Here is a 23,963-nt window from a genome sequence, read left to right as displayed (position 1 = left end):
ATGTCAGCCATGAAGGAAAAGCAAAACAAAACAAAACAGTAATTAAAACTTAAGCAGATAAAGAGATTTAACAACTAAATGCAAATGTAATCTGGGATAGAATCCTGGACCAGACAAAAGACATTACTGACAAAATTTTAATAGGTTACAGTACCACAGTATTAATTTCTTGAGTTTAATAACTGCACTACAGTTATATAAGAAACATTCTTAAGTACACAAGGAAAATTATATTCACTTAATCTCAAGTATCTCAGAAAAAAAGTTATATATAGAAAAAAGAAAAATTTAATAAAGCAAAATATTAACATTTGGGAATTAATCCATATGAAGGGAATATGGAAACTCTAAATAATATTTTATAAGTTTTCTTAAGTATTAAATAATTTCAAAATTAAAATTTAAAAGTTAAAATAAAACCCAAAACTCTTGGCTTAGAACCTAGAGATGAGAGGGAAGCTGTCTATTTAGTATTTCATTCAAGTTCTTTTATTTATTACACCATATCTAGAAAAATATGCTGAACATCAACACTAAGTTTTCAATATGCTTCTAAAAATCACCACTCAGATGCTTTATAAGTGGTAGGTAATGTGGGTCACTCACATAGTTTCTTCATCAATATCATTTTCTTCTGTGTTACTTGTTGCTGTGGAACTGGCAGAAGAACTGCTGCCATCAAGGTGATTTACTTCATCTTCACCAACTAGATCTAGATCCAGATCTCCATCTGAAAGCTCATTCTAGATGAAAGCAAAGCAAAGAAGAATTCTGTTGTAAATGTTTCCACCCTGTTGATCATCCAATCCAGACCATGAAGAATTATGCAGGTTTCAGAATTCTATTCTATGCCCCTGTGTTCCTATACTGCTGAGCACCACAACACTAACTGGTATCACTACCAATCTATGGTTATTAATTTTAGCTGGGTCCTCAATGGAACTGGATATGCTTCATGTATTCCATGTCAGCTTCCTAGAAAGGTTCCTCACAAAGTAATATATCAAACAATTCCTCAAGTCCAAAGTAGTCTTCATATTTCTCAAGGTCATGAAATAACCTTAATATCTGCATAGAAAAAGTAAACATAAATGTACCCAACTTTCAGTTGTCTTTACCTACAAACTGCACCTTTTTTTTTTTAAAATTCAATCTGGGTTAACGATTTCATTCTACCATTGTTACCTCCTTAGTTCATCAGTGTGCTTAACTTTAACATCGTCATTTAATTAAAAACTGAAGTTTCCCATCTCAAAATTAAAAACTTCAAAAAAAATTTTTGCTTATTTCTGTACCTTGTCTTAACTATATAAAAATAACAAATACTTCTTGAATTCTTTTTCTGGTTGTTTTTAGCTGGGACAAAATGGTTATCTCCTAACCCTTAATAATTCTACTGACATGCAATGATAAGATACCTACTAGTTTTAGCAAATGAAAACAGAACACATTAAAATCCATAATTTACATAGTTTCATTTCTGGAGTGTTCAGCAGTCTGCTTCATATAATGTATATTTTTCTGTAATAAATTAACTTTTAGACTCTTGAAATGCTCAACCACTTTCTGACTCATAAACATTAACATTTATAGAACATGTACAAAAATTAAAATTAATGGATAAAATTTTCAAGCACACTGTTTCCCTTATATTCTATGTTGGAAACCATGATTCTATCATTTCTCTTATAAGTCTAAAACTGGCCTAATTATTACATGATAATCTTCATTTTGAATCTTCTCCTCATCTTCTTCATCCTCTTTAGCCTCTCTTACAGAAGCTGTAGTAGGGCCACCTTCAAGAAGCATGTCAGAGCATGACCCAGACTTCTTGGCTCGCATCTCTGGAGTGTCATCATTTTGGGGACTGAGATGATTATCTGGTGGTGACAAATCTCTTGATTTCTGAGTTCGAGACAGCTCAATGGTAAGTCTCTTTTAAAACAAGAACAGCATTAACATTAGTTTTAAGCAGTGCCTCATGGGCATAGAAAAAAACAGTTTAAAGTTAAAAAATGGATCCAGGAGTTGGGGCTGGGACTCAGTGGTAGAATGCTTGCCTAGTATATGTCAGGCACTGGGTTCAATCTGCAGCACCAAATAAAAAATAAATAATATTAAGATATTGTGTTCATCTACAACTAAAAATAATATGTAAAAAAATTGGGTCTAGATGCAGAAAAAGCATTTGACAAAATACAACATCCAGTCATGTTCAAAACACTAGAAAAACTACGGATAGTAGGAACATACCTCAACATTGTAAAAGCTATATAAGTTAAACCCAAGGCCAACATCATTCTAAATGGAGAAAAATTTAAAGCATTCGCTCTAAAAACTGGAAAAAGGCAAGCATGCCCTCTTTCAAGCCTTCAACACAGCCCTTGAAATAGCCAGAGCAATTAGACAGAAAAAAGAAATTAAAGGGATACAAATAGGAAAACAAGACTATCAAATTACCCCTACTGCTAAGAACATGATTCTATATTTAGAAGATCGCTCAAAAAAAACTCCACCAGAAAATTTCTAGAACTCATAAATGAACTCGGCAAAGTAGCAGGATATAAAATTAACACCCATAAATCAATCAAGTTCCTATACATCAGTGATGAATCCACTGAAAAGAGAAATTAGGAAAATTATCCCATTTACAACAGCCTCAAAAACAAAATAAAATATTTCAGAATTAGTCTAACAAAAGAGGTGAGAGACCTCTACAATGAAAACTACAGAATTTTAAAGAAAGAAATTGAAGAAGACCTTAGAAGATGGAAAGATCAGATTACATGTGGGTTTTCTGGGTAACAGCTTCAAGGTCCCTGCCCAACAGGGAACATCAACTCCAGAAATACCAGTTGAATAAACCTCCGGATGCTTTCCAATGTGCTTTAGTGACTGATCAGGAGTCCCCAGACATTCTGGACCAGTGAAATGACATCCACCATTCTCCCCATATAAATGCCTGACAGGCACAAAATGGGGAAATAACAAATGATCTTTGTCATTTCAAACAACACTTTTTGGACTATTTTGTGAGAGATACTAATGTTTGCACCCTGTGACTTTTGTAAACCTTACTAAGTCTAGTAGTTTTTCATAGATTTGTAAGAATTTTGCACAGGAATTATCATGTAATTTGCCTTTTTCACAATGGTTGTTCCTTGTATTATATTATTCTTATGTGGATGGAATGCATAGAGTTTCAAAGACAATGTTGAAAATAAAAAGAAGATGGAAAGATCACCCATATTCTTAGATAGACAGAATTAATATTGTCAAATGACCATACTATCAGAAGTGCTATTTAATGCAATTCCTATTCAAATTCCGAAGATGTTCTTCATAGAAATAGAAAAGGCAGTCATAAAATTCATTTGGAAATATAAGAGGCCCAGAGAGCCAAAGTAATTCTTAGCAAGAAAAGTGAAGCAGGAGGCATCACAATACCCAACCTTAAATTATACTACAGAGCTATCGTAACAAAAACAGCACGGTATTGGCAATAAAACAGACATGAAGACCAATGGTACAGAAGAGAAGGCACAGAGATAGACCCACATAAATACAGTTATCTAATGCTAGATAAAGGCACCAAAAACATACTTTGGAGAAAAGATAGCCTCTTCAACAAATGGTGCTGGGAAACTGGAAATCCATATGTAGCCAAATGAAATTAAACCTGTATTGCTCACCCTGCACAAAACTCAACTCTAAGTGGACTTAGACAAAAGACCTTGTGCCTAGTAGAAGGAAAAGTAGGCCCAACTCTCCATAATGTTGGCTTAGGAACTTACCTCAATAAGATTCCTGAAGTACAAGAAGGAAAATCAAGAATGAATAAATGGGACAGTATCAAACTAAAAAGCTTCTTCAAGTAAAGGAAACAATCAAGAATGTGAAGAGGGATCTTATAGAATGGAAGAAAATTTTTGCCACCTGCACCTCAGATACAGCATTAATCTCTAGGATATATAAAGAACTCAAAACACTTAACACCAAATAAAACCAAATAGCCACAAAAATAAATGGGAAAAGGAACTGAACAAGGCACTTCACAGAAGAAAAAATACTATCAGTCAACAAATATATGAAAAAAATGTTCAACGTCTCTACCAATTAAGAAATGAAAATTAAGACTACACAGAGATTTCAACTCACTCCAGTCAGAATGGCAATTATAGAACTAACAATAAATGTTTGGAAGGATGTGGGGAGATAGGTACTCTTGTACATTGTTGGTGGGACTGCAAATTGGTACAACCACCATGGAAAGCAGTATGGAGATTCCGTAGAAAACTTGGAATGGAATCACCATTTGACCCAGCTATCCAACTCCTTGGTTTATACCCAAAGGACTTAAAATCAGCATACTATAGTGACACGGCCACATCAATGTTCACAGCAGCTCAATTTGCAATAGCTAAGCTATGGAACCAACCTAGGTGCCCTTCAACAGATGAATGGATAAAGAAAATGTGGTACATACACACAATGGAATATTACTCAGCCATAAAGAAGCCAATCTCCCCCCAAAAACAAAGGCCAAATGATCTCTCTGATATGCGGATGCTAATACACAACAGGGGGCAGGGAAAGAAGAATAGAAGTTCATTGCATTGGACAAAGGGGAGTGAAGGAAAGGAGGGGAGACAGGAATAGCAAAACCAGTAAAATGAATTGGACTTAACTTTCTTATGTTCATATATGAATACACAACCAGTATAACATCACATCATGTACAAGAATGGGAAGTTATAATCCATGTATGTACAATATATCAAAATATACTCTACTGTCATGTATATCTAAAAAAAGGATTTAGATATTCCTTAAACTACTTATTTTCTTTCTTTCTTTTTTTTCTTTTTTTTTTTTTTTTTGTACTGGGGATTGAACCCAGGGGCACGGGATTGAACCCAGGGGCACTTAGCCACTGAACCACATCCCTAACCCTTTTCATTATTTTTTTGAGACAGGATCTAAGTTGCTAAGGCTGGCCAGGAACTTGCAATCCTTCTGCCTCAGACTCCCAAGTCACAGGGATCACAGGTGTGTGCCCAATTTCCTAAAACTATTTCTTTTTCTTTTTTTTTTTAAGAGAGAGAATTTTTTAAATATTTATTTTTTAGTTTTCGGCGGACACAACATCTTTGTTTGTATGTGGTGCTGAGGATCGAACCCGGGCCGCACACATGCCAGGCGAGCACGCTACCGCTTAAGCCACATCCCCAGCCCTAAAAACTATTTCTTGAACTCTCTTTTATCCACTTTTGCCTCTGTTTATAGGGGAAAAAATCTATAGCAAAAATAAATACTTTATTCTCTTCCTTTCATATTTAGCCCAAGCTACATAAATAATTACAGTGAATAATTATAGTGAATACAGGCAGGTTTTTATTTTTTCTTTTTCTCAGAGCTAAGGATTGAACCCAAGGCCTTGCACATACTAAGCAAGTACTCTGCCACTACACTACATACCCAGCCCCAATAGTTTAAAATAACACACTTAACATGAAAATCTCCAGATGTATATATTGTTTATATTTTCTCTCTTGTCTATTAACAATACCCCAAATTTCCAGTAAGGAAAAAAAATTCCTCATGCAATTTTGTCATTTTAAAGTAAAAATCCATTAATGGATCTTCCCTAAGCCTCATTCAACCATAAAGAGAGTCTGACACAAAGCAACTTTCAATTCAACTTTTGAATCCTTTAAATCCAAGACAAACTGTGGAGGAGAATTACCTTAGTCACTCAGAGAAACACAGACAATTTACCTCAAACTAGAGCAACACTATGCAATACAATTTTAAGCAATAACAGAAATGATCTACATCTGCAATCCCTAACACAAGCATTTGAAACGTGGCCACTGAAACTAAGTTACTATGTCTTTAATTTTAATGAAATTAAACCAATATAGCCAAACCATAGCTTAGTGGCTACCAAACTGGGAAAATGCAGAACCCTAGAGGCTCAAAAGATGGGAAACAGGATAACTGGATTTTTTTCTACAAAATTATAAAAAGCATTAAATATTTAATATATAATTTCCAAATATAACAGGCAAAATGGACAGTATGAAACACTAAACCAGAAGTAGATGTTATTTCCTTACCTCTTTAAGATTATTTATTTGTTGGATATAACTAGTCTGCGCAGCTTCCAACTGAGTGATATACCAATGCTGATCCCGACATTTTTGAAAAAAAGTTGGCGAACGGACCTGAAACCTTAAAAGAATTGTTCCACATGAAAAATAACTCAAACAATAAAATATTAACAGTCTAGCCTTGAATCTGTAACTATAAATTCCACAATTTTATGATTTGAGACAGGGTCTTATTAAGTAGCTGGGGGTGACTTCTAATTTGCAATTATCTTGCCTCAGTCTTCAAAGTCATTGGGATTATGGAAGTGTGCCACCATACCCAGGTTCAATAAGAGAAATAATTTGTTGCTATTTCATGCTTCAGCTATGAACGTGGGAAGTTATTCAAACATCAGTTTATTAACCTACTAAAGAGCCATGTCTTTGTTCTTGCCTTATTTTAATGATAGTGATGTTGATTATGATCCTTAGCACCACATAAAAAATGAATAAAAATATTATTTTTCTTTGTGAATAACTAAAAGAATAAAATAAAACCCAGAAATATTATGAAGCAGAATTCAAATAATGTCCCCAAAAGAAAATACAAAAAATATCATTAACGTTTTTTTCCTACACCAAAAATCATATCCCTTTTGTTCACATCTTTATTCTCCCAGATAAACAAGGAAGAAGACATAAATGTAAAGGTTGATAAAATGGCAACTCAGTTATCCAGCATGCTAAGGACAAAAAGAATTCAGAATAATTGAAATTAGGTAAAAAATTTTGTTTTGATGAAAATTTTCTAAACCATTAAACACTTTGAAACTTCTCAGTTCAGACCATCTGAATCTCCTCTTTTAAACATTTTGAGTTCTCATCCAGGCTTGGTGGTGGTACATGACTGTAATCCCAGATACTCAGGCAGAAGGCTCTCAAGTTTGAGCCTAGCATCAGAAACTTAGTAAGACCCTGTCTCAAAAGAATTAAAAATAAAAGGGCCAGGGGTGTAGCTCAGTAGTAGAGAGCCCTTGGGTTAGCAAAATCCTGTTTCAAACGAAAAAAAAGGCTGGCGATGTAGCTCAGTAGTAGAATGCCCCTGGATTCAAGCCTGAGTACCAGGAAAAAAAATAATTTAAAAAAGCTACCCCAACATTCAGTGGGGCTGTTTTTTTTTTTACAGTGATTGCATAGTCTGTTCCTTCTGGTGAAAAACATATGAACAAGCATTACACGCTGGCTTTATCTCTATTCCACTTTTTTCTTTCAGTGTTGGGGATTGAACTCAGAGCCTTGCACATGTGGATGCAAGAGTTCTACCATGGAGTTTCCCCAGACCCCCTCTAGTCTCCTATTTTGAATTTGCTGTTTTCTAGAAAGTTGGTTTGTAAAAGCAGTCACCAAATACAATGTATCCTGTCAAGTGAAAAAAAGTTAGGCATTTGATACCTCACTGTTCTCAGATTATACCTTCCACATGGTCTGGAAGAAATTTATACAAATTTTTACTGTGGCTGCATTTTGACTTGTGACTCTTCACATGACATCAGGTAGTGGAATTTTCCACTCTTGGCATCAAGTTGGCACTCAAAAAGATTTGGATTTTCGGGCTAAGATTGGGGCTTAATAGTAGAGTGCTTGCCTAGCACTCTGGGTTCGATCCTCAGCAACACATATAAATTAAAATAAAGGTATTGTGTCCATCTACAACTAAAAATATTTTTTAAAAAAGATTTGGATTTTAGAGTATTCCAGGTTTTTAGATTAGGGATCCTCAATCTGTGATAGTTTCCTTTAACTTGGACTTAATAACTAGATGTTGAACAAACTTCTGATATTTACTATACACTTAAATACTTTGGATTTGAAATAAAATAGTTAAGAAACTAGTAAAGTTAGTATAGATTTTAGTACTCTTCTTCATTAAATGAATGGACTTTAAAATTTTGACATTATTTCATCCATAATAAAAGTCACAATATCAAATATTTCCTTTTACCTTAAAATTACTGTATCATTTTGTCGATTCAAGTATCCTTCATTTGCAAGTAAGTCCAAACGGAAAAATCTATTATAGCCCCAGCATTCTCCAACTTCAAAGTCAGATGCAAATTCTCGAATGATATTTTTAGTAGGATCATTGCAGGACTGGTGAACCATCTCCACACGATATTCATATCTAAAATTGAAAAACAGACTATTAATATAGAGTGAGCAAAGTAAAAAACAAGTAAGGACAGTAATCATTTGAGAAGAAATTTCACAACATATATACGTGTGTGTATATGTGTATACACATATACACACACATACATACATACATACACACAGTTAAACTTCTTTCACAAAGGATTATACAAGTTTACAAAAAGAGCAATATACTGAATGGGCCACCAAAACATGACTGGCATAAGGGTCCTATTTTCCTCATAAAAATGTTTACCAAGGGGGCTGGGACACTGTTCGGAGATAGAGCATTTGCCTAGCATGCATGAGGCCCTGGGTTCAATCCCTAGTAGTGAAAAAAAAAAAAAAAAAAAAAAGTTTACCAATATATTAGGAATGAAACAGCACCTAAAATAATAAATTTCATATAAACAAATACTTCAAAGTGGATTTTACCAATGCTGTGAATTTTTTCCTTTGTTACTTGTATTTCCATACATATATTCTATTTCTATTATCCTTTGAGAATTATCACCATGAGATTTTAAAATATTAATTTAAGAATACTTCACTACACTTTTCCAATATAAGTTATAATAAAACAACTTATGAATTCAAAAATTTAAACCTATAAAAATTTCTAATGGAAATTAAGTATACATTGGGAAAGTTATTCAAAATAATTAACTGTCAATTTCATCTAAAAAAACAATTTTTTATATCTACTTTTAAAATGAGCACAGTGAAAACTGGAAACTCAAAAACAATCAAGAATATTGAAAATGTGGGAGAAAGGATATTAATGAAAATGATCAAATATGTCTAGATTCAAGTTCAGATAAAAGCTTAAAATTGATATAAAACGATTTCTGAAAACTCATATGCTTTGTATGAAAAGGCATACAGTGTTTAGGCAAAACAGTTTTTTCATTAGTTCGTTTAAGTCATGAGAGAGAAAGACTGAACATTTCTCACATGGCAATTAATCCAAGTAAAATTATGTACATAGCATCTCAACTCTAACATTAGATAAAACTAAACCTTATATATGAATGTCACAACCCAAATTCTTTCCTTCTATCAAACTATTTCCTTAAACAACTCGAAATTTCCCCTTTCCGAAAGAAGTCATTCTTCACTCTTAAAAATCAAACCCAGGATGTCACTTACATGCAAATTTCCCCTGAAATCCTACATATATGTATGCTAACCCTAACCCTTTATAAACATATTTAAGTATAATTAAATTATGCAAGCAATTCTGCAGAGTTCTCATATTAAAAAATCGACTGGACTATTATACATGATTTCAGCTACCCTACTGTTAAACCCTGAATTCCATAATTAAATGGCATTTCTAGGAAGGTATTTAGATAATATCTAATAAATGCACAAATTCCAATCTTTTTAAAACATAGAATCTTCAATATTATTATCAACAATAGTAAGATTACTACCATTTGTAAGACAATGTGAACTTTAAATTCCTAAAGTAGGGTTGGAAATCTTATTTAAATGGGAGAGTCCCTAGGTTGAATCTATCAGCATCAAACTAAACAACTTTAGCATTTAAATTATGGTCAACTTTGAGTTAATCATTATATACAGGATGAGTGGCTCCAAGTTCATTGTGTGTGTAGGGGGTGTGTGTACAGGGGTTCTGAAATATTTAAACATTATTATCCTTTCGCCATGGAATTGCCTTTGTATATTTCCAAAAAATCAGTTGGCTCTATGTGTGAATTTATTCCAAGACACTATTATATTCCACTGATCATTTTGCCTATCCTCATGCTAATACCATAATGTTCTGATTACTGTACTTTATTACAATTCTTTTTTTTAAAGAGAGAGAATTTTAATATTTTTTTAGTTTTCGGCGGACACAACATCTTTGTTTATATGTGGTGCTGAGGATCGAACCTGGGCCGCACACATGCCAGGCGAGCATGCTACCGCTTGAGGAACATCCCCAGCCCTTATTACAATTCTTAAAACTATGTAGCATTAGCTTTCAAATTGCTTTCAGTGATTCTCCATTGCTTTTTTTATTTCACTGGATTCTGCTTTGATCTTTTTTCTTTTTTTTCTCCTTACATTGCATTTTTCTTTTTTCTAATCTACAACGCAGAAGTAGAGGTTATTGATTTGAGACCTTTCTGATTTTTATTTATAGACATTTAGCACTATAAATGTCTATCCACCTACTATTTTAGCAACATACTACAAATTCTGGTATAATGTGTTTTCATTTTCATTCAGTCAGAAACACTTCTTTTTTACTGGTGCATTATAGTTGTACAATATAATAATATAATTTTGCCCAAAACCTTCCCCAGCACTTCCCCGCTCCTCCCACTCACTGGTCCCTTTCCTCTAGTCTCCTGCTCTCCCTCTGCTTTACAAGCTATCGTCTCCTACTTTTCTTTTCCTTTTTCCTCTGGGAAATATAATACTCTTGACCTTCTGATTCAATCAGAAACACTTTTAAAAAATCTTGTGGTTTCCTTTTTGATCCAGAAGTTATGGAGAAGTATGTTATTTAGCTTTCAAATATTTTGATATTTTCAAAATATCTGTTTAGTACCTAAATTCCATTTTGGTGAGAAAACAAACTTTATTTTTTTTTTTAATTTTTTATTGTTGGCTGTTCAAAACATTACATAGTTCTTGATATATCATATTTCACAATTTGATTCAAGTGGGTTATGAGCTCCCATTTTTACCCCATATACAGATTGCAGAATCACATCAGTTACACATCCATTTATTTACATATTGCCATACTAGTGTCTGTTGAGGGAGAAAACAAACTTTAAATCATTCTGAGTTCATTCAGACATGTTTCATGATCCTGAATATGTAATATCTTGGTAAATACATGCTCTTAAAAATAATCTGGCTAGGTCCAGTGGGTGTATGCCCATAATTCCAGAAACCCAGGAAGTTCAGGCAGGAGGATAGCAAGTTTGAGGCCAATCTCAACAACTTAGTGAGACCCTGTCTCAAAATAAAAAATAAACAGGTCTAGGCACGTAGCTCAGTGGTAGAGCATGCGTGGGGTTCAATACCCAATACCCAAAGAAAGAGCCTTTAAGAAGGTTTTAAATGATATGCCATTTATACGGGGTGTGTGGTACTGGAAATCAAGCCCAGGGGCTTGCTCATAATAGTCAAGCCCTCTACCTATGAACTAAATATATCTCCAACCCTCTTTATATTTAAAATGAATTTCTGGTGGACAGCACATACTTCAATCTTGCATTTTTTAGCCAAGCTATCTCCATCTTCACAAAATGAATGGTCTTTTTCTTCATTCCATTTCATGGAGAAAATAATTTGAAGGGCCACAGGGAGTTACTTGCTTCTTTGAAATGTTTTTCAATAGTATATCTCTCATGAATCAGATTCTCCATGCAGATGATGCCATATTTACAAAAGATTTATCTGTCAAGTTAATTCACTTCTTAATTTTGCCATCATCACACTTATAATTCATTTACCAACTTCAGGTTCAATTACTCCCATACAATATATGGGTGTGCCCAATCCTCAGCATGTTAATTAAACCACTGTTGAGCTTAAGAAAGATGCCATTAAAGATCCAGTAAACGCAAAGAAAGTACAATATCTTATGGACCTTTTGGGTACACCCCATAGATAACTCTGATCTGGATGACAAATGCTATTATGGGTCTTCAGGTAATAGAAATTGCCAGCTTTTCCTGCCATCCTAGCCATTGAAATCTGAGTTCTGTATGTCTGTCTGTATTCCTCATGACAGTGCTTAGCTTCTTCATAGATAAGCTTCCTCCTTGCCTTTCAAAGCATATTTCGGGCAAACTTTTTCTCAGATGATTTTTACCTACAGTTCTGCCAAATACCTTCACTTTTCTTAGGGGTTTCTGGCAGAGCAGGAATCTTCTTTTTGGTGGGGTTCTCTTTTTTTTTCCCTCCATCATTTTTGGAACTGGAGATCAAACCCAGGGCTTTGAGAATGCAAGGCAAACACTTTGCCACTGAGCTACATCCCAGCCCAGGAATCTTCTTTTTGATACCTTCCAAGTTTCCAGACAAAAAAAGAGCCAATCTCCATCTTTTAAGTGAGCTAATGTAAATTTAATCTATTTGTTTTATAATCCCATTTTATATTCTTTCTTGCCATGTTAGCTGTATATCTGTTACTTTATAGTTCTCTGTTGTGGTAGGACAATAATCTCTCTCTTCCCCCATAAAATATCCACATCCTAATCTCCAAAACCTATGAATATTATCTTCTATGGCAAATAAGAGCGAATGTCACTGTATAAAGCTAAGAATTATGAGACTGAGGAAATTATCCTGAATTACACAGATGGAGCCTAAGTGTAATAAATGTCCTTATAGGAGGAAAGCAGAGGAAAATCTGACATGAGACCAGAAAGACAAGGCAATATAACCATAGAAACACATATTGGAGTGGTAAGGCAACAAGCCAAGGAATGCTGGCAGTCACCAGATGGTGGAAAAGGCAGGGAATGAGTTCTCCCCTTGAGTCTCTGGAACAAGCACAATGGTACTAAAAGGTTGATTTTGGTTCAGCAATAAATTGCAGACTTCTGAATTCCAGGACAGTGAGAGAATAAATTTTTATTGTTTTACACCACCAAATTTGTGGCTTTTTTTTAAGTACATAAAGGAAATTAATACAAAGGTACATAATCTTTAACTTATTAGAGATTAGCTTTCAATTGCACCGGTTACAGAATAACATCAGACTCTTAATTTGTATGTCTATGTACTCAGTTTTTAACCTTTACTTGATTGCCATCATGCATTTATTTCAATAAATTTACTTTCCCAAAGCGTTAATTCTCTTTCAATGTTACTTTAATTTTTAAAAAATGTTTAAATCTACTCTCATATTTTCCATTTCTGGTACTCTTCTCTTTCTTCCTCCCCTCTCTTTTAGATTCAAATTTAGATAGCCAAGTGTCATTTTCCCCCTTCTACCTGAAGCATTTCTTATAGTCTAGGTCTGAAAATATATCTGCAAATGTCTTTGTTTCACTTTAACTTTTTAAACGATATTTTTGGTAGATACAGAAAGCTAGGTTGATAAGATATTTTTGTAAAAAAAAAAAAATACAGTATTACCATTTCACTTTATTTCAAATGAGAAATCTGATTTCATTCTTGCCCCCTTTTTTCATGGGTGGCAGGGGTGGGGGTGGTACTGGAGATTTAAATCAGGGTGGCTTAACACTGAGCCACATCCCCAGACCCTTTTGTTTATGTTCAGACAGGTTCTCACTAAGTCTTTAGGGCTTTGCTAAGTTGCTGAGGTTGGTCTCAAAATTCGTAATTCTCATACCTGAGCTTCCTGAGTCACTGGGATTACAGGATCTTACACTATTAAACAAATGCTATACCACTGAGCCACACCCTCAGACTGATTTCATTCTTTTGTTTCTGTACATATAACATCTTTTTTTCCTGTTTGAGATTCTGTTTATCATTATTCATTTAAATATTTTTTCTGCCTGAAGGAGGTGGAAACTTACAACCCTTTGGGGGAAAATGGAAACTGAGGACTCTGACCTTTCATAATTTCCTTTATTTGCCAAAGTTCCCCTGCCTGCTAAAAGTAAGCCCTCCAAAAATATACAACAAACTCCTCCCATGATGTGACCCTGCTAAACCTTACAAAACTCAGACCCTTGTTGTAGCCAGTCACCATTTTCCCCTTGAAAATGTGTCCTTCTGTTGCTTAATAAAACATAACCAATCCATTGAGGTCAGTCTCCCTTTTTCTTTTTGTATTTTCTTTCATTTGGTGCAGAAACCCAAAACGGGATTGGAGACTCTCTACCTCTCCTTATCCTAATGAACCTCTACCATCTTTTCTCATCTTCCTTCCATTCCTTTCCTTCTTTCCTCCTGATAGGAGGTGGCCCTTCATGCTTTCCAAGTACATCATAGCTTAATGGCAGCCAGTACTCAATCCCAATCATGGGCTAGATTTTTGCTGCTTTACTGCCATATGGATAGAGCAAGGACATGTATCAGGTCCTTTATTGGTGTAGGAGGCATTCTCCTAACCCTATACTCTCCTATTTCTTCCTTCTCTTATGTATTCAGACCTACAGATCAGAAGCCACTTTTTGCCATTTTGTTCCTGCAAGCAACATAAGTCTTCTCATTCTTCAGAAAGGTAAAATTCCTTCTGGTCTCTCACAAAGACACCCTACCCAAGACCCTCACCTTCTGGCTCATCCAGACTCCAGGAGTCTTCCCACCAATGGGATTGCAGGAGGGGATGCCCCCTCATTCTCTGATGGAACTCTGTCTGGTGATGGGAGGCATCAAGGGATGCTTTGATTTTGACCGCCAACCCAGGTCAAAACTCTCCAACATGGGGGCTCCATCCCATAGGACTCCCCTTTAGGTTGTCTCATTAAATAAAAAGTTTTTAGATTGTCCACTTCCAATCTGATCTCAAAAGTAAATGTCTTATTAGGCTAAGTACACAGATCTGGCTACAACCTAAATTAGACAACCTAAGTTGATGGCCAGAATTCAGAATCCAGGACCTGGACCCCCAAATCCTCCAAGACTTGGACAATTTCTTCTAAGGAAATGGCAAATGACCTGAAGTTCTATACCATCAAGCTTTCTTTTACTTTTGTTCAAAGTCCTCATTTTGCCCACTTTGCTCTTCTCTACCATTGATTATCACTGACTTCCCATTCCATAAGCCCCTGACCCCAGCCCTCTTCATTTACTGCCCCTGAAATAGCAGATGAACCCCACCAAAAGTAAGTAAAGCTGGAGAATACAAAGGTAAGTTTCACAGACAGGAATGCCTGGTAACTATCAAGAGAGACTGTCAGAGTCACAAGCATTCTTCTGAGTTAAGACTCACAAATCTTCCTAACTTCCTACATAGGCAAGCTTGATCTGTGTTTCCGTGAAGGCTAGTATGACTATCTAGCTCCAATATTTATCCCTCATATTGGTCTAAAAGATGTAATGTGGCACATAAAGGTCCTAACTAACTTTACTAAGAAAACCCTAATTGACACAGGTAAAGGGATCTCTACTGAACACATAGGTAATGCCAAAAGAAAGGTATTTTACAAAAATCAAATGGCATTAGACATCTTAAGTATAGCTCATGAGGACATCTGTGACATTATAAAAGCTAAATGTTGTATATGATAATTCTATCAAATGGGCCCCATTGGTAACCCCCAAATGCTTTCATTTCCAAGAAGCAATTTACCTGCAGCCCTGCCCAGCCTAAGTAGACAGGATATGTCAATTCCTCAGGAAACTACATGCAGGAAAATATAAGCTCAAGATAATATGGACAAAAGGAACCCAAATTCTCTGAAGGAAGAGACTTTTGTGACCAGATTCTGAAACTCTGGGAGATAAAGATAGTTCCTACCAGCTATAAAATCTGTTAAGAATGTATGGTTAGAAATCCAATTAGAACCAGTCAGCATAGGCCAAGGTGACCCAGAGCTGCCATGACAGTGGGGACTTGAAAAATCTGATGTCACCCTGCTGTCAGTCAAAAGTCAAGAGGTGGGTTGGATTCCCCTTTCACCTAGGTATTGGGAATATTTGTCCTGGCTTGCTCCAGTTCCTTTTCTGTGTGAGAAATTTGGTGCGTGGAAATTTGTGGCTCAGCAGTAGAACGCTCGCCTCGCACGTGCAGGACCCTGGGTTGGATCCTCAGCACCACGTAAAAATAAGTAAGTGAAATAAAGATAATGTGTCCAACTACAACTAAAAAATAAATATTAAAAAAAAAGAAAAAAGAAAAGAAATTTGGTGATTGAGACAGAGGAAGGCCTCAGACAACTGAAGACAGCTGGCCAGGGTCACTCCCTGGTTCTGCATGAAGGTCTCATATTCTAAATTTGACTCTGACAGCCCTCTGGGGTAGCAAATATTGACCATTATCTGTCTCTGTTTCTGATGGTGGAGAGCATCCTGAGATGAAATCTTAGTCTGGTCTGAGGGCTCTGGGAAAGAGGTGACCCATTTAATCCCCAGAGTGTGAACCAAGCAATCTCTCCCTTTTCAGAAATGCTTCTATGCCAATTCTGTCCACACTGTCTGCCTCTTAAACAGGAACCCATTATGAGAGAGTCTCAAGATAAAGCTCCCTTAAGCTTTAAAATCAGACAGCCTTCTCTAGACTCTAAGAAGATACATTTTCTTCTGTACTCCTCTCATCTGGCAGGAAAAAAGAGCAGAAAATCTGTTTTAGTTACTTGGAGTAAAACTATCCCCACATCTATCCTGGTTCAGGAATCCAAATTATTTATTTTCTCTAGAGGAGATATCTCCCAGAGCACTATTAGGCCTGCCTCCCACTTCAAAATGAGGGGCATAATATGAAATCATTGTCCTGGGGAGTATGAGGACCCAAAAGGACAAAGGGAACATGTAGGACATTTTAAGGACACAACTAGCTGACAAATGTCTTCCCTTAAATTAAAATAGTTATTACGAAGTTAGTTAATATCCTCCATACTGAGTGAGGCCCCAGCTAGAGGTCATGGAAGGAAAGGAAGAAACTGCTTACCCAAGAAGCTCCAGCACTAGGGAGCTGTCTCCTAGCCAAAGAGAGAGCTTTCTCGGCAAAGGTGCCCATGTTCTGTTCTCTTTATTTTTGTTCAGAGGGAAGCTTCATCCTCAAAAGTAATATTAGGGGATGACATAATCACAGTGGAGATAAAGGAGATGCCTAATAATTTTCTGCATTCAACCTGGCCTGATTACTAACTGGAAAAGGGTCCCAGAGGAAGTAAACTCTGGGACCACACCTCAAGAAACTGGTTTTACAAAAAAAAATGTTTAAAATGCTCTTCATATGAAGTTTTGCCAGTTAAGCTCAAAACAGCAGCTTCCCTTACTTATCTTCGATAACCAAATCTCTCTATCTCCAAGTCTTACAGAGCTTGCAGAGATGATTGTCCAAAAACAGCTTGAGACCAAAAGGGAAAAAAAAGTGTCACTTTTAAATTCAAACCTAAATGGCTGGCTGTCTTATCTGCTCTTGCACTCTACAACCCTGCTTTCTTAACAAGTTCCTCCCTAAAACTACAGCACAAGGAAGGGAAAATGGAATGATAGACTCTTACTTGAGAATACTTACCTAAGGATTAAAGGCTCCCTCATTCTTTCAATACCTAAATTGATTTTAATCTGAGCCAAAAGTGCACTCTGGTCTAATGAAGATGTTTGACATGCTCCTTTACTAATTATAGCTTTGTCAATTTTTTCTAGAACATCTGTTCTTTCCCAAATTCTGTATTTTTCAGCTTGTGGTTTTATGGTAAATCCACATTTGATCCTGTATGCCTAAATTAAAATATTTTTCTGATCAGTCTTATTTTACCTAACTATAGAGGTTTTTACACTCTGTTCAGAGGGCTAACTCTAAAATACATTGGAAAAAATCTCCATTTACAAAATCCTACCTGTGGAGATCTACCTACAAACAGCTACAAGATCTGTTTCCTGTTTTGTGTATGTGTGCATACCTGGGTATTGTGTTGTTTTGTCTACATATGTGCTAGTGTTCATGTACATGGTATCAAAGTTGGCATACAGATAAATGAGCACTCATAATAAATTAAAATTTAAGAGAAATGGATACAAGTATCTTTTAGGTCATGTGACTTTAAAAGTTCAATTTAAATTAGGTAAACAGATGAGAGTAAAAATGTCTTTAAAATGACTAACACAAGTTTTCTAGGTGGTCAAGACAATTAACAGAGTACTGGTTTTCATAAAATGTCTAGCCATTGTTTCTAGGATTTTACTTCAACAGGAAAGAGATAGCTGGTACTGCTGACTACACTTGTCTGGTATCTTGGTTTTTACATTTAAATATGAGTAAATCAGTTTTAACATCAACATCAATGGGGTTAATCATAAATGTGTTACAAGAGACATCTGATTAATTTACAAAGTTAAAATGTTAAAACATCAACTGCTTCTTAAACCCCAAAAGGTAATATATTTAAAGACTAAATGTGTTTTTATAAACTGGTAAATGAAAATAGAGTTTTAAAGATTAGCTTGTTTGGGGTCTTCACTAAAGCAAGGTTACTAAAAGTTCTAACAGGTGTAATTCTATATGCAAAGAGTCCAAAAGTTTCAGCTGTGTTTCAATTAAAAGTAGTGTAAACAGCATAAAGTATTTCATCTTATTAAGAGGAGTAATTGGGAAAACTCAGAAATTTCATAAGGGTTGTTCAGAATGTGAAAAGTAGAAGGATGAGAACATCTTTTGTGTGGTAAAGTAAAAAGTTGTAGAATCTCTTAAGTTGCAGAAAGTCTGTGGAGGGTAAATTTCAAAAAATTTGTGTGTAACTAAATTGGTCATTTGTAAGTAGCACAATCAGTTAGTTATTCAAGGTTTTTTTTTTTTTTTAAACTAAGGTCAAATATAAATGTACTGATATAAACCAAAGTTTAATCCTCTACAGGTTAAAGTAACAAGGATTTCTTAAAACATTAATCTGCTCTTATCTAGCAGGATAATTTCTGTGTTAAGTTTTATTGTTTAGAGAAACTAGTCTTAAAGGAATTAGGGTTTCTAGAACTCTGGTTAAAAACAACTGTAAGAGTACTATACTACATTACAGATTCTGAACTTTACTTTGAAAACTAAACTTGGTTAATATAAGAACATCAGTATAGGGCTGGGGATACAGCTCAGTTGGTAGAGTGTTTGCCTTGCATGCATAAGGCCATGGGTTCAATCCCCAGCACCAAAAAAAAAAAAAAAAAAGAAGAGGAGAAGAAAAACATCAGTGTAATCCTGTTACTGGCTTCTTCTTATCTTCCAAGTATATAAGTCTTTAAAGTTTAAGGTTTAGAAGCATTTTACCAAACTGGTGTTCTTGAAACTAAAGTTTAAAGTAAAGGTTTGAGATTATAAAAATTATGTTTATTGACTCATAGCTATTATACAAACTAAATATTTTTACTCTTGTTAATTTCATTTTATATTTTCCTTGGAAACCTAACTGTTCTCTGTTAGTGCCTAAAAGAAGTACAACTTCTAAAGAATATCGACCCCAATTAAACAGAAGGGGTAAAATATAAAGTTATAGACCTTAAAGGTAAAACCTGGTACTGTTAAGACTGGTGAAACTGGCATGCTGAATGTTTAAGACCAAAGCTTAGAGACTAAAGTTAAGGAAATAAAAGGTCCAAGAAAGAAAAATAAACCAATATTTGGCTCTTGCCCTCTGAGGCCAGCTTGGACCCAGGGAATGACAGCACTTCTCTAAGGGCTTTGCAACTCTGGGCCACTGACCTCCCAATCAGGAGGACCAATGAGATGCTGGAGTACAGAAAGCCATCCAGTATACAAGCTGCAAATAGGAGGGCCATTGGAGAAGGAGATGTCCCTAATACTTTCAAGGGAAGTCATATGGTCAATGAGATCCTGACCCCTTCTGGAAGATGGCACTAGAGGTGCTAAGAGGCTTCCCTCAAGTTCCCAAGAGTGACCCCTCTGAGGTAACTCAACTGATTCTTAACAATAGATAGGAACAAGGCCAATTTGACCAGATTGATCTTAAAACACCTACCAAAAACAGTTATAACCAAACTACAGCCATACCTGGGCATTTAAAAGAAAAACAGTTCTTTAAATGAAACTTAAAACTTGTGTCAGCCCCGTAGTCCTGGTGCCCCATAAATTCTGAGGCATTTTTCCTTTGCAAGGTTCATATTTACCCTTCCTCACCAAAAAATTGGACTGGCCGCTGTACCTTGGTCTTCCTTACTCTTCAAACTGACCTTTTACCTAATAAGCAAAAGTTTGCCTAATCTGATAATGACACACACTAGATGAGCCCACCAGTTTATTCCCTTACTCATAGGGCTAGAGATATCCACTGGAATTGGCACAGGCACAGCGGAATCAGGAACCTCTATTCACTACTATAAAAAGTTGTCAGAACAGGTTATTGAAGATATTCAACAGGTTTCCGATTTGGTATTGACTTTACAAAATCAACTGGATTCCCTGGGGTCTGTCATCCTGCAAAATCATCTGGGCCTAGATCTCCTTACTTCTGAACAAGGTGACCTCTACCTTTTCCTCAGGGAAGAATACTGCTTCTATGCCAATCAATCAGGACCGGTAAGGAATGAGGTTAAACAACTACAGGACCCACTGGAACAGTAGAAAGAACTAGCTGATTCCTGGTGGGCCTCACTGAAAAACCTAAAACAGTGGACTTCCTGGCTTCTCCCTTTTTGGTGTGTGTGTGGGGGGCATACCAGAACTTGAACCTAGGAGCATTCAACCACGGAGCCACATCCCCAGCGCTATTTTACATTTTATATAGAGACAGAGTCTCACTAAGTTACTTAGCACCTTGCTATTGCTGAGGCTGGCTCTGAACTCGTGATCCTCTACCTCAGCCTCCCAAGTTGCTGGAATTACAGGCATGCACCACCATGCCCAGTGCTTCTCCCTCTTTTAACCCCTCTAATACTCATTTTTCTTATAATAATCTTTTTTCCCCTGCTTTAACTTTGTACAGAAGCAATTTCTTGAAAAGGTTACCTGACTAACACAGATCACCTCCTAAGAACATGCAAAAGCCATTTTCCTCCTTCGCTCACAACATAATTCTCGTAAACCCCATAAGGAATCACCCATTAGATGCTGAAGTTCCCTTTCTCTATAACTCCTCAAGCCACAACCACCAGGACTGTATAACCCCCACCTTCTTATCCTACTCCAGATCTCTAACAGGGAATTCCCCTATTCCACACCTCCTCAGCACTTCCTCACTGGAAGACCTCAGCAGAGGGTAGCCAGATATGATGAATTCGCCCCAAGTCATCTGGAATGAAGGAGGTGGAAACTTAGAACCCTTGGGTGGGACAGACACACACACAACAAGGACAACTGAGGATTCTAATCTTTTGCAGTTTCCCTTACCTGACAAAGTTCCCCTGCCTGCTAAAAGCCCACCCGCCAAAAGTAAATGACAAACTTTTCCCGCAATGTGGCCCTATAAAACTCAGACCTTGTTGTAACCAGTCACCATTTTCCCCTTAAAATGTGCCCCTCCATTGCATAATAAATAATCACTGATTGAGATATGTCTCCCTTTTTTTTTTTGTATTCTCTTTCATTTGCTTTCAATCCCCACCTTCAGAGACTATGTATTAAGGTACTTGAAGCCAGTCTACCATTTTGGAATTCATACATATACATACATGTTTATGTTTGTATGTGTGATTTGTCTAATTTCTACTACTATGCCTTTAAGTGCAATAACTTTTTAAAATATTTTTAATTGCAGATGGGCACGATACTTTTATTCATTACATGGTGCTCAGGATCAAACCCAGTGCCTCACATATTCTAGGCAAGTACTCTACCACTGAGCCACAAACCCAGCCCTACAATAACTTTTATAACATTTAACCAGTCATTCATTCCATCCAGTCTATTTGTGACCTCAAATAGTTCAATTTCTTTTTTGTTTTTAATATTTATTTATTTATTTATTTTGGCGGACACAACATCTTTGTTTGTATGTGGTGCTGAGGATCGAACCTGGGCCGCACCCATGCCAGGTGAGCGCGCTACTGCTTGAGCCACATCCCCAGCCCAAAAATAGTTCAATTTCAAGAAGTTCAATTTGAGTCTTCTATGTCTTCCACATCTCTACTTAACTGTTTGTGCAAATGGAATACAATTCTGTCTTAATGTCTTTCTCTCATCATTCTTTGTCAGTTCCTGCCTGATTTCAATTGATTGAGTCTCCTCCTCATTTATTAAGTATGTTTTCTTGCCTATTTGCATACTCATTAATATCTTTTTTTGCACACCAAACACTGCAAATAATTTTTTTTTAATGTTGGATACTTTTATAATCTTGTAAATTCTCTTGAGCTTCATTCTAGGATGGAGTTAGGTTACCTGGAAACAATTTGATCCTTTTGGGTCTTGCAGTCATTTATTAGGTGAATCCAGAGCATTATTCACTTTAGGGATAACTGTTCCTTGCTACTTAGGGTAAATTTTCTTCAGTACACTACCCAATATCCCATTAATTTTAAGTATTTCCACTGTGGTTGGTGGAAGTAAGCATAGTGCCTAGTTCTGTGTAAGCATCAGGTACTCAATTATTCCCTCTAATCCTTTCAGGTAGTTCTTTTCCAAATTCAGGCATTTGCCTCACATGAATGTCCTAATCAGTACTCTGCTGAATAGTCAAGGTGAACCCACTATGAATCTCTGGATTTCTGTGGCTTTACTGCTCTGTCCTCTCTGGTAATCTGTACGATGCATTCTAGCTGTACTAGATGTCCTAAACTCTTAGCACTACTTCCTCAACTAAAAAGTCTACAAGATTCTACCTCAGATACCCATCCTTGTGTTGCAGCCTGAAAACACACATGGCTATAGGACAGAGCAATCAAAGAACTAATCTGTTTCTTATCTCTTGAGAATTGCTTCATTTGTTCCCTAATCTAGAAAATGTTGGGTTTTTGGGGGTTGTTGCAGGAGAAAGGGGTAAATCCCATCCCTGTTACTCCATGTTAGCTATAAACAGATATTCTGTACCAGAGTCGACAGATTTTATATAATAAGGGGAAAAAAAGTTCATTGATATGGCTCTTAATTCCACATCACAGGTAACATTTAAACAAACTACTGCTTGTTCAGATTGAGTATGACATTAAAGAAGATAAGTAATTATAAAACTATTTTTTATAATATTTCCCCTTAACAAGAATTGGATTAGTGGATGCCAGGGACTAGGCAGAAAGAAACTGGTAAGTGACTACAAGGTTTCTTTTTAGGGTAATAAAAATGTTTTGAAATTGGATATAACTGATGATTGCAGAACTCTAGGTCTTTAAAAAAAAAAAATCACTGACTTGTACATTTGTTAACAGGTGAATTTTATGGCTTCTGAATTATATCTCATTTTCAAATTTTTCCAACTAAGTGTATTCAAAATCTGTGAGGCCAAATTTTATTTATATATATTTCAATCAAAAGAGCTTATTATAAGAAATTAAATATAGAAGCAAATGGGAGAATCCAGTTGTCACTGTCTTCTTTGTCCAATAATGGGGATTGAACCCAGGGTTATTGTACCACTGAGCCACAGCCCTTTATATTTTTTATCTTGATACATTCTTGCTAAACTGCTGAGGCCTGCCTCAAACTTGCAATCCCCCAGCCTCATTCCACTCAGTTACTGGGAATACAGGCAAGAACCACCATACCCAACTCAGCTAAGCAAAACAGTAAAGAGATTTCCAAAAATGCAAAGCAAGAAATTTTCATAATAAATATTTTGTTTAGGAAAATTGTCACTTTTCATTTAAAAAAACTGTTTATGTTAATAAGCAATAGGCTTATTTTACAGTGAATTTTAAATTTTTTAAATATTTTTCTCCGTTTTAATTTCTAATTCAGAAAATAACAACAGATATAGCACATATAAAGAAAAACTCTGGGATTCCCAATAAATTTAAGAGTATAAATCCTTATACTCCTAAATGAGAGAAAACAGTTAAAACTATTCATAATATCATCATACTGTGCCAAGGATTCCATAGTAATATACATCTTAACACAAAAAAAAGCAATTAACAAAAGTAATTAATGAAAATTGCTAGGGAGATATAGATAGGTACACATTT

General features: G+C 35.8%; 1 protein-coding gene and 1 pseudogene across 10 annotated transcripts in view; both read right to left on the bottom strand.

The window, feature by feature from the left end:
• The window catches only part of Trim37 (tripartite motif containing 37), a 139,271-nt gene that overhangs the window by 72,491 nt on the left and 42,817 nt on the right, over positions 1–23,963 (bottom strand). For all 10 annotated transcript variants that reach the window (XR_009224774.1, XM_046423202.2, XM_058572330.1 and 7 more), the window contains exons 13-16: positions 8,095–8,274; positions 6,120–6,234; positions 1,717–1,935; positions 607–743 (exon numbers count right to left, since the gene is read on the bottom strand). Coding sequence is in view for 9 of the 10 variants with exons in the window: in XM_046423202.2 (XP_046279158.1) it covers positions 607–743; positions 1,717–1,935; positions 6,120–6,234; positions 8,095–8,274 (651 nt within the window). In the remaining variant the exon portion in view is untranslated. The remainder of the gene's footprint in view (positions 1–606; positions 744–1,716; positions 1,936–6,119; positions 6,235–8,094; positions 8,275–23,963) is intronic.
• LOC124078434 (60S ribosomal protein L7-like) lies at positions 11,483–12,107 on the bottom strand (annotated as a pseudogene).

Source organism: Marmota monax, unplaced genomic scaffold (genome assembly GCF_021218885.2).
Source record: "Marmota monax isolate L192 unplaced genomic scaffold, Marmota_monax_Labrador192_F-V1.1 WCK01_AAM20220418_F8-fsc00171, whole genome shotgun sequence".
Lineage (NCBI taxonomy): Eukaryota > Metazoa > Chordata > Mammalia > Rodentia > Sciuridae > Marmota > Marmota monax.
This window is presented reverse-complemented; position numbering and strand designations above follow the sequence as displayed.